Source organism: Terrapene carolina, unplaced genomic scaffold (genome assembly GCF_002925995.2).
Source record: "Terrapene carolina triunguis isolate 2854851 unplaced genomic scaffold, T_m_triunguis-2.0 Scaffold66, whole genome shotgun sequence".
NCBI classification, from domain to species: domain Eukaryota; kingdom Metazoa; phylum Chordata; order Testudines; family Emydidae; genus Terrapene; species Terrapene triunguis.
In genome coordinates, this window is record NW_020664417.1 from 4,719,576 (window position 1) to 4,731,594 (window position 12,019).

Here is a 12,019-nt window from a genome sequence, read left to right on the forward strand (position 1 = left end):
AAATTTCTAGTTTACAGTGTATAAAATAAGATTAAGGTAAACATTATAGTTTAATTTCTTTTCAAGCCTAGATTCAGGTTTCAATCAGCTTGACGGTTTTTTTTGCGGCTGTCACTATTTTGCCAATGCCATAGCACTCAGGAAATGATTCACAGGTTATGGGAGTGAAAAATAAGTTTAGTTAACTTCAGATAGTTTAGAATATGTTTTTATTTACAGTAACTCCTCACTTAAAGTTGTTTCGTTGTTACATTGCTGATCAATTAGGAAGCATACTCATTTAAAGTTGTGCAATGCTCCACTCTTACGTTGTTTGGCTGCCTGCTTTCTCCACAGCTGGCAGCCTCCCTACGGCCTCCTCCCCCCCAGCATCTCCCGCCCGCCGGCAGACTCTGCGGATCAGCGACTTCCCCCTCTTCCCCCCGCCCTCCGCCCGCGGGCAACAACCTGGCTTGCTGCGTTTTGGAGGGAGGGAGGAGGAGCGAGGACTCGGCGTGCAGGCTCCCCCTCCCTCCCCTGCCTCCCAAACGCGGCAAGCCAGCTGATTGCCCCAGGCAGGAGGGAGGAGCGAGGACTTGGCGCGCAGGCTCCCCCGCCTCCTGCCAGCAGCAATCAGCTGGCTTGCAGCGTTTGGGAGGGAGGGGGGAGGCGCGCCAAGTCCTCGCTCTTCCCCCCTCCCTCCTGCCCAAGACAATCAGCTGGCTTGCCGCTTTCGGGAGGCAGGGGAGGGAAGGGGAGCCTGCACGCCAAGTCCTCGCTCCTTCCCCCTCCCTCCTGCTTCCAAAACACCGCAAGCCAGCTGATTGCCTGAGCAGGAGGGAGGCGGGAGGAACGAGGACTCGGCGCACCTCCACTCCTTCCCCTGCCTCCTGCTGGCGGCAATCAGCTGGCTTGTGGTGTTTTGGAGGGAGGGGGGAGGAGCGAGGACTCGGTGCACAGGCTCCCTCTCCCTCCCCTGCCTCCCGAACACAGCAAGCCAGCTGATTGCCCCAGGCAGAAGGGAGGAGGGAGTAGCAAGGAGTTGGCGTGCCTCCCCCCTCCCTCCCCTACTCAGCAATCAGCTGGCTTGTGGCGTTTAGAAGGGAGGGGAGGAGGGAGGAGGAGCCAGCACGCAGCGAGTGAAGTAAAGGGGGAGGAGGGGGGGGGAGAAGAGGCGGGTCAAGGGTGAGAGCTTGGGGGAAGGAGTGGAGTGGGCGGGCTGAAGGTTGAACCCCCCACCTCTGGTGCTTGCAGAGTAGGGGAAGCTGCCCTGGAACCTAATCCCCCCTATTTACATTAATTCTTATGGGGAAACTGGATTTGCTTAACATCATTTCACTTAAAGTTGCATTTTTCAGGAACATAACTACAACGTTAAGTGAGGAGTTACTGTACATTTAAGCATATTTAGTATGGTAGCAAGGCTTTCGGTGTATAAAGCATCAATTTTTTTCAGAAAGCTATTGCTTAACATTAAAAATACAGTGCTAAACTGCTCTGAAAGAAGGGCCCATTCCTATCATGCATGGATAGTCCAAATGATTTCACTAGAATAAATCAAGACACTAAACCTTATACCTGGCAGAGTTTGCATAAATTAGCCCTAACTGTAGAGATGGGATTGGTAGTGACAGTAATTAAATAAGATCCAGTTTAAATCTAGATGTCAGACCATGAGCACTAACATCAACCAGGGCTAACTAACAAATTTAGCATGCAGGATGTTTGTTTTCAAGGATATTTTTCAATATCTTTCTTAAAAGATTTTAATTATTACAGTTTGGCAGTAAAAAAGAACTGCCTTTTTCTTCACACCAATGTTTAGGCAATATTCTGAGTGATATTTTTGTCACATGAATGGTTTTGATAGCCCTATGTTTGAAGAAGTATTGCTGAGCAGTGCAATGCATGTGTGATTTCATATAGACCTATATGATTCCCCTCACTGTGTAGTGTGAATGAGTGCAAAACCATGGAAATCCTGCAGAAACTGGAGTGAGAGGGCCATACAGAGGGAAGAAAGCTATGCAGGGCATCCTTCCCCATCATACAAACTGCCTGCAGCCTCTGCTTCTACAGTGCACAAGCTCAGCTCTGCAAGGGCCATCTGGTGAGGGGAGGAGTCAGGGTAACAGCTGCTGTGCAGCATGTTTGCCTCTCACCAATGATGCATTTTGCATCATAAATTCTTTTTTCTCTGAGCATAACTAACTTCCTGCTTCCATGTCTGCTTCTCCTTGCAGAGAGTTATGGGTATGTGGTGACCAATTGACAAGCCAACGTCACTACTGCAAGTTAGAGAGCCATGTTGCCTTGGCTGAAATAGAACTAGGGTCAGAAAAGCTTTCCGAGGCCGACTAAGATTCGTTAAGGGCTGTCCTACCATTTCTCATAGGACTCTGGCCCCCACCAGGAACTGTGGCCATTGTCCCTTTCTTTTCTCACCATACAGCTACCACATAGCCATTTTCAGTGTAGATTGGTGGTTCTCCCAGGGCCATGGAATTTTCCAGGTGAATGTTCCCCCTTCCATTTCCCTCTTCTAGTTTTATGGTTCACAGTGTAATACAATACATTGCGTGTTCAGTTGAAATGAAATGAAGAGGAAGGATTTTCAAGGTGCTTAAGGTACCAGACTGAGGCATAGGATATCTGAGTTCATTTCCAGGCTCCACCACCGATTTCCTGTGAGATTTTGGGCAAGTTACTTAATCTCTCTGTCCTTCAGTTCCCCAGTCTAGAAAATAGGAATAATACATCCTTTCTCCCACCATTTGTCTGTCTTGCCTATTACATTGCAAGTTCTTTGTGGCAAAGACTGTCTCTTGCTATGTATTTGTGCTAAGTTCATCTAGTAGAATGAGGCCCTGATCTCAGCTGGTGTTTCTAGGTGTAACTGTAGAACAAATAAATAATAATAATATAGTCCTGCAGAAAAACAATATCTGTGAATGCTGTGTTTACAGTGGCTCTCACCTTCATTCACTTCATCGTTTTCTTTGTCCACTTGTGCTTTCAGAACATAACGTTTTATAAGCCTTTTCATGATTTGCTGTTGGACAAAAAATACATAGTTAAGCAGTTAGACAGCCTGTGTTCTATTCACTTAAATGTCTCATATGCCTGTAAGTGAAACGTCCCACAGCCAAGAAGTCAGCACTTTCTTCATCTTTGCTTTTATTAGTGGGTTAAGTAGACCCAGATATTAAATTATGATCCCTTCCTTGTCTACATTCCTCTTATATGCAGCCCAGGCCAGCAGGAGGTCTTAACTGGAGTGGTACAAAAGTGCTAACAATATTTTCATGACATTATTGTCCCTTCATTCCAAGCAATTTCACACCCCTGAAATTTTGCTTCTCCACAAAATTCTACAAAATGGCTATTTTTTATATCTAAAACATGTACCAATCCTCACATGATTTTGCAACAAAGCCACATTCACTTGAAAATGGGTGTTTTTACTGGAAAAATTTAGCAAAATTTGGCAATGTTTTTGAGAAAATATGACTACTCTTCGCACTTGTAACAAAATATCCAAATCTTCAAATTTAAAATTCTTTCCATTACATTATAAATATTGTGCAGACTTCTAGTTCTAACTTTCCTATGTCAGGGACTCAGTATGTTAGGTTAACTGTAGGATTTTCACTCACACCTTCCGAGTTGATTTTCCCCCATCCCTTACTTTCTAAGGTCCCATTCTACTTCCTTGTGCTTTGGCAGCAGCTGTGTCACTGCATACATACTATGATTTAGAGGACTTGCTACCTTCCCTGAGGCTATAATAAAGCAGCTCTTTACTGACCAGAATGCACCATACAGTATAAGGTTGAATGGAGTGCTGAGAGATGATTTATAAAATCAAACTGGCTATTGTACAAGGCATTAATGCTATAGAAATTTCCTGTAAATACCATCTGAAAATACAATGCCTAAACCACACATTCATCTGGTTATTTCATTTTCACCTTATGGTTCAATCAGTGTCCCTTACTCAGGCTTAAGAGCCAATGAGAGAGTTGCCTGAAAAGAACTGCAGGACTTAGCAATAATGACCTCAGCATAGAACATTTCCTGGGGATTAATGACCAGCTGGCATTTGTATTTATTTGAACTTCAGGCCATCAACTCCTTCCAGCCAGTCATTAATACCCAGGAAATGCCAAGTTACCTCCATTGTTATTGCTTAAGATTTAAAATTATGGACCCCCATGCAAAGCCTAAGTAATAGGCCTTATACAAGAGACATCTACACAGTCATCAGGGATGGAATCCTGGGGGCCCCGCATACCAGCACAGCTCCTCTACAGCCCTTTCCCCATGCCGTGATTTTGACTGGAAACAACCTCAAATGGACTCAATTGCGACCCCTCCCACCTTGTTCCAACTCCCTTGATATAGCTGTGGAGAACTGTTCTGTTTTTCATTGTACAAAAGGTATGGAATTATCCTGTGCATGCGAGTCACAATTTAACAGGAAGATTGTCTTGGGGTCACCCTCCTGCCCATTCAGATCAAGTGGACTACCACTCCTCACATGCACATGACATTAGCCATCTCCTCTCCCCTTCATGGTTGCATAATATGCCTGTGACAACTACAGCAATTGCTTACAGGGTTAAGTAATATTACAGAAGATATTTAATGAATTTTTAGCTGCTTTTATTTCAGTTTGGCAGCTGGAAACAAGAAAAAAAAAAGTCAGCACAATGTGACTAGCTAGCAAATGCTTCCACAAACCACCAGGGATTTATGGACCACAGTGTGGGAACTAAAGCTGGCTGAAACTGGAATTCCAAATCGGTGATAAATTCTGAAATTTAAAGCAAGTTTTTGTTCTAAAACAGAACAAAAGACAAAGTTCCAAAATTTCCTGCAGAACAGGAAATCCCAAATTTCATTTAGAAAGTCAAAATGACATTTTGGTTAGACATTTTTTAAATGTTTCCACGGCTCCTTGAGCACCTCACAATCCTGCCAGCCCACCAAATAATAAATAACTTTTAAAAAGCAACAGAGGGTCCTGTGGCACCTTTGAGACTAACTGAAGTATTGGGAGCATAAGCTTTTGTGGGTAAGAACCTCACTTCTTCAGATGCAAGACTAACACGGCTACCCCTCTGATACTGAAATAACTTTTAGTTATTATTTATTTTTTCAGCACCTTGCTGTCTGTCAGTATCACTCAGTGAGGAAATATGCTCCACTCTGCTTTTCTACCCTTTGTTTCTCTTCCTTTCTTATTCTCTGTTCTCATTTTCTCTCCCTCTCTGTCTTTGTGAGTCTCCTGTCCTCCATGCATTTCCTTCCCTGAAGAAAAACTCATTTCCTGCTTTCCTGTGGGATTCACTGCCACTCCCTTCTCCATTCTATAAACCAAAATGATCAGCAATGAAATCGTTAATGTTAACATTGACATATCATCATTGGGCTTCAGAGCTGACACTGAGACAAGGGAGTTTACACCTCTACATTATTATGTAAAGCTGTTGGCAGCCTCAGGAAGACAGCACTGTCTCAGTTATAATTGATTCACATTTGAAAGGTCATCTTTGCAACCATGAGGGCTAGAAACTCACCTTTTTTCACAATAAACTCTGCACAGTCTAAGTATGTCTTTTGGCATAAATGTTTTAAGCAGGCAGGATCTGGCCGTTGGGCCATATTTTGGACACCCCTACTGCAAGGGCTCCTTTTGTGCACTCCTGTTGTTGCCCTGCTCATATCTGTGGCTATGCAAGTTTATTTACTGATATATAGCCTAACCTAACCCCTACAGATTCCTAAAGCCCCTTTCACAGGATCCAGGGTCGGCTCTAGGCACCAGCGTTCCAATCATGTGCTTGGGGCGACACTTTTCAAGGGGTGGCACTCGGGTTTTGTTGTTTTTTTTTTGCTTCGGCAGCGACACTCCGGCTTTTTATTTTTTTTTTTTGCTTGGGGCGGCAAAAAACCTGGAGCCGGCCCTCACAGGATCTGCTTAGTGTGCAAAAGATTCACCAGTAGGGGCCAGAGCAAATATTCTTCCCTTTCTGAGCTGTATGAAATGGTCTTTGACAGGTTCCGCATCCTAACAGAAGGAGCCACCCTGTCCCCCCACTTCTCTCATAGAATCATAGACTTTAAGGTCAGAAGGGACCATTATGATCATCTAGTCTGACCTCCTGCACAATGCAGGCCACAGAATCTCACCTACCTACTCCTGTATCAAACCTGTGCCTGAGCCATTGAAGTCCTCAAATCATGGTTTAAAGACTTCAAGGTGCAGAGAATCTTCCAGCAAGTGACCCATGCCCCAAACTGCAGAGGAAGGCGAAAAACCCCCAGATCAGATCAAGTGGACTACCTGCCAATCTGCCCTGGAGGAAAATTCCTTCCCGGTCCCAATATGGCGATCAGCTAAACCCTTAGCATGTGGGCAAGATTCACCAGAGAGACACCCAGGAAAGAATTCTCTGTAGTAACTCAGATCCCACCCCATCTAACATCCCATCACAAGCCATTGGGCAAAGACGAATTAATTGCCAAAATTAGGCTATCCCATTATACCATCCCCTCCATAAACTTATCAAGTTTAGTCTTGAAGCCAGATATGTCTTTTGCCCCCACTACTCCCCTTGGAAGGCTGTTCCAGAACTTCACTCCTCTGATGGTTAGAAACCTTCGTCTAATTTCAAGTCTAAACTTCCCCTCCATCTCCAGGACATTCAAGCATCACAGAGCACATGTAATCAGAAAGAACCTCTAAAGAAAGGAAGAGAAGATACTATCAACCCAGTGCTCTCTGGATCTTTCCCCAGAAATTTGCTTCTGTCACTTGCTGCACAGGCTGTCAAAATGGTCAGATCAAGGAAAGGCCTATTGGAGAACTAGTTTTAAATGTTTCAAATGATGGGGCTTGAAAAACAAGCTACAAGTACTGTGCGCACACAGCAGCAGCAACAATATGCTTCTCTGATTGCCGAGATAATTCTTTTTCGTCTTGGGAAGACTCAGTGTATTTGAAGCACAGAATTCTGTTAGTATCCTCACATTATCACAGTGCTCTAAACTACAGCCCACTGAATTCCTTACCTGATAGCGTGTTGGCTGATTGAGAATGCTATTAAAACTGTGCGATTCGAAAACCCTTGAGTTAGATTGAGTGACGAGGTTTAACTAGGAAACAATAAAGCTAAATTAGAACATATTCTATGGAATTCACAGCTACTATAATCCAGCTTCATCTTTTTTCCATATGACATAACAGAATAATATGGCAATAGCGCATCATTTCAGAATATTGTTTTCAGAAAACATTGAAAATAATTTGGGCCCAAACTCAGCAAAGCACCTAAGCATGAGTTTAATTTCAAGTATCTGCTTAAGGCCATCCCTAGTCAGCAAATCACTTAAGCATATACTTCAAGAATGTGCCCAAGTCTCATTAAAGTCAAAGCATGGGCTTATGTGTTTTGCTGAACCATGGCCTTGAGGAATAATAATAATATATTTGGAAAACAGTTCACCATCAAGTTATTAGTGCAGCAATAAACTCTTGTAATAGCTATCAGAGTCCAAATACTTAGAGTTTTATAGCTCTGGAGTAGAAACAGAAGGGAAAAAGGGTTGTGGAAAGATGGTCTTGTGGCTAAACCATAAGGTTGGGGATTAGAAGATCTGAGGCCTCATTTATAGCAGTGGTTATTAGGAGTTACAGCAGTGAAAAACTTGTGGAGATGAGAGGAGAATCAGACTCTTGGGATCTATTACTGGCTGTGCCATGAACTTCCTGTGTGACCATTTAAAGTCATTTAAAAGTGACCATTAAAAATATAGATACAGATAGATACATACACACACACACACACACACACACACACACACTGTATTTTGTTCTTTGTGATGTATAAAGAAAGCCTGAGTGTTTTTATCATAACAGAAACAATTCTGCTTAATTTTTTTTTTTTTTACATTATAAGTTCAGGTTTTACCTATCTTGAAAGACTTTCTGGAGACTGGAGTACTAGTGAAATGAGAACATTACAAGAGACCACAGAGTGACAACCCAGTAATTAGGAGGGGAAAGGTTTTTTTAGCTAAACTGTTTCAAACTACTTTTGGGGATATGTGTGGGGTTCTATTTATTTATTTATTTACACACATATTTAAATCCAGTGCCCAAATAATATGAAGGTAGAGAGATATCTTTGTTAAAGATTCAACACTCCTGACAGGTCACAACAAACAGAAGTTTTAGGAAGCCCTTCATCAAAACCTGCAAAGACAAGACTTGACATTTCCCATATTTTATAAAGTAAAAAGCAACCAAAATATATGACTTTAAAAAATATTCTTTCAGTCCTTCTGTATACCTGGTAAACCATCAAAAAAGGCTATGATCCTAATTTATAAAAAAATCCTTTGAAGGTCACTTTTAACCTCTCTGTGTCCCTTGTACCCATCTGCAAAATGGGAACAATAGTTATCTACCTCACAGGAGTGTTGCAAGACTGAATTTATTGCTATTTGTGAAGAACATTTCAGATGCTATGAGTGAAGATGTTAGGGAAGCGCTAGATATTATTATACCACAAAGGCACAATTATCCCTCATCCCTGTCAGGAACATAGCTTTTGGCAGTGAAGAAGCTTGGGAAATGGTATACTATATAGCTGGCTAAACTTGCCCCTTCACCTATTCTGGTGATGAAAGGAAAAGTTAGCTTTCCAGATCTTCCAGTCTTTTACCCTTAAAATACATGAAAGTCCACCAGTGGCATCTTTCTGGATAAGGCTGAAGACTTCTTTGTTTACTATTTAGGGCATTTCTTGTGGGATTTTATTTTTGTTGTTTGGTAGTTGGCTAGGAATGATGTTTTTGTTGGGTTATTTATGCTTTCAGTTATATTTGGTAAAGGGACCTTGCTGCCTTGCAAAAATGTATCATTTTACTTTGCTTCTGTGCTGTGCTTAAAAGGCATCTGGTTACAGCACTTTAAAAATAAAATGCTTGATTAATTATGGTACTATCCTTCACAAGTACAAACTATCCCCTAAGATTTAAAAGAAAGAAAAGAGCTAGGAGGCAAACACATTTATCCAGTGCAATGAAAACATTTTAAGACCTACCCTAGATTTGGAGTTACTCATCCCTATTTCAGTATCTTTCTGCAGCCTTCTCCTCCTGCACTTAGAAAAGCTGACGATCCTCATGATGAAATAGAAAAAAGACTTGGGGCTTGGTACAAGACTGAACGGTGGAGGTAATGTTTTTCCATCATCAAAGTAAGATAACCAGAGCTTAGAGCGAGCAAACTTCCACTCCACATCACTGTCATCCTGCGTTGGAAACAAAAAGATGTCTACTTTGTTTTACTTAACTTTAGGTTTCATACAATTCAAGACTCTTTCAAAAGGAGTTTACCTTAAATAGCTTCTCTTTTTGTTTTATACAGAAATGTGATGAACTTGTTAGTGTGAATGATTCCCAGTAGTTCAACTGAAATGCAGCTGCGTTATCAAGTCTATTTTAACTTAATTCCTGCTGTGTCTATTTACGTGGGCTTTTTATGGTCATATTTAGTTGAAGCATGCAAATAGTTTTAAAAAGTGTTATCTGCAATGAGTGAAAACTGAAATATTAAGAGAAAGTTATTTAATAAAAGCAAGTATTTTCTTCCTTAAATTTAATGCTGAAATGTGGTGCCATGCAAGTGAGGAAATAATAGTGTTGCCTTTTGGGTAGGCATAGTGTGAGCAGTTAACATGCAAGCCTTTCCACACAGCCCTGCCTATGAACATTAATTTTGATCTTCTTTTGATGGTTAACCCAGTATCATTTTTTTTAATTGGCACCCATTGGAAGGAATAAGCAAACAGATTTTGTGCCCAGACTGGTAAAATCTCATGGCAGTTTTGCAAGCCTCAACTAACTGAAATTTGAACACATTCTCCAAAGATGAAAAGTTAGTTTATTTGTTTCCAGATTAAATTTAATCCTAAGGAATATAAAGTATCAGAAATGCATGTGCAAAACATGTTTTGATTTTTCTCCTTTTATTTTAAATTTTTAAGTCAATTTGTTACTCATCAAAAAATGCCAAAATTACAGCCCTGGATACTGCAGCCCTGCATTTACCCACAGAATAGGTAAAGTTTTCCCATCATATCCTGCCAAGGTGAACTGCAGGGACCTCTAAACTAGGTGTGATGGCAATACATTTGGGCCTGTCTGCTGAGATTGCCAGCCAGAGTGTCATTGCCAGTCATGATAGTGGTTTGCATAATTTGGGCTCTTGTCTAGAAAGGGTTGACTGAGATCATCAATTCCATTTAATATAGATCACTCAAGAGCCAGCAGATACTAAAACCTCTCATGATCTGGACCATAAATATGTGAGTAGGGAGCAGAGAATAGACCCTAAAGTTTGTGATGTTTCCATCATATTTTGTACAGAGTAAATCATCTTAGAATTTCCCAAGAAAACTATTTGCACGTAATTTTTACGTACTTTCTGATATCACAAAAGCAAGCTGAAATTTTGCTAAAACTGTTTTTGTAAGGCCACAGATTGATTGGCATCTTAAATATATTTTTGTCTTTGTAAGCTATCTGGTTTTGACTTTTAAAACCAATAATCTTCACCAGTTTGGGTGTGTCTTTCTTTCTTTCCTTCCTTTTATTGCACAGTATTTGAATGGTAAGCACCTAAATTGAATTAATTAAATTCTGAAATGAAGTTACACTTCTACCCGATATAACGCGACCTGATATAACACGAATTCAGATATAACGCGGTAAAGCAGCACTCCGGTGGATCAAAGCAAGTTTGATATAACGCGGTTTCACCTATAACGCGGTAAGATTTTTTGGCTCCCGAGGACAGCGTATATCGGGGTAGAGGTGTATTTGCAGTCCCAATGAACCCCAAATAAAGCACCTGTCTGATAGATGAAATAGCTATTCATAATTTTGAGAACTCATTCTAATTTAAGATAAACTGCAGGCATTAAAAATCTGCCACTCTGCAGGTGTGTGTGAGTGCAGCCACTAAGTTTTCAGGGCACATGGCAATGTGTAGCTAAGATTAGAATCAAGTTTTAAATATTGTACTGAAAGCAGAAAAAGGGTGCTTACACTTCAGACTGAATAATTAAGCTTGAAACAGCTGTTAAATGTGATTTAGTCATCAGAACACTCTCACACGAAAATCTTTGCTTATGTCATGCACTAGCACAGTGCGTAAACCTAAGAAAGTGTATGTATTAATGAAGCTGAAGTATCTAACACATCTATGTTTAGTTAAAAGGTTTGGGGAAAATGGACTAGCGAGCCAATTATCTTTATGGAATACAGTAAAATCCATCTACCCAGCACCGAAGGCCTGTCCACCCAGTCAAATATACTGTGTTCAGGAAAAGGTGTTATGAAATGTTTAAAAAGTAAGAGTTAGGGAATCAACTAGCCATGTGCTAAAATTGTCTGCTCAATAGCTTTGCTGTCTATTGTATCCCATCCTTCATTTGAAAGTTTGTTTAAGTTGTAGTTTTTTGGGACAGACCTTTACTGTTTGTACAGTGCTTACCATACTCTCATGTCTGTATAAAGGTAATGAACTATACTATCTGTCCAGATCCTGGGAGGTCCCAAACAGCTTGGCTTGTTTGCCAGGTAGAGCCAAATCCTCAACCCAGTTTTTCTGCCATGTCTGCAGGGCAGAGAACTAGATTGGCAGGTATTAAATGGCTGTAGAACAAATGATGTAGGGGATCATTAAGCTATAGGACTCAGCTGCCAACCATAGAAAGAAGGAAGAGGGGGATTCTGATTGGAATTGCATTCACACTTGCATTGTCACTGATACTGCTTCCATCCAGAAAAGAGTTGAAATTTGATTTTGTTTGAATTCCTGTTTGGACTCTGGGTTTTTACTGGGCTATATCATTGTGTAGAAATATGTTTATAACACAATTCAATACTATTTACAGATTAAAACTACATGGTGACATGGTAAAGCATAACTTTACTGTCTAGACAGGCCCTTAAACATGGTTCT

General features: G+C 41.1%; 1 protein-coding gene across 4 annotated transcripts in view; it reads right to left on the reverse strand.

The window, feature by feature from the left end:
- The window catches only part of TRPC3 (transient receptor potential cation channel subfamily C member 3), a 57,600-nt gene that overhangs the window by 2,292 nt on the left and 43,289 nt on the right, over positions 1-12,019 (reverse strand). For 3 of the 4 annotated variants that reach the window (XM_024212699.1, XM_024212693.1, XM_024212684.1), the window contains 3 exons: positions 9,093-9,302; positions 7,057-7,140; positions 2,956-3,031 (listed from right to left, as the gene is read on the reverse strand). In XM_024212699.1, coding sequence (XP_024068467.1) covers positions 2,956-3,031; positions 7,057-7,140; positions 9,093-9,302 — 370 coding nt within the window. The remainder of the gene's footprint in view (positions 1-2,955; positions 3,032-7,056; positions 7,141-9,092; positions 9,303-12,019) is intronic. The other variant, XM_029910674.1, reaches the window with a different exon arrangement.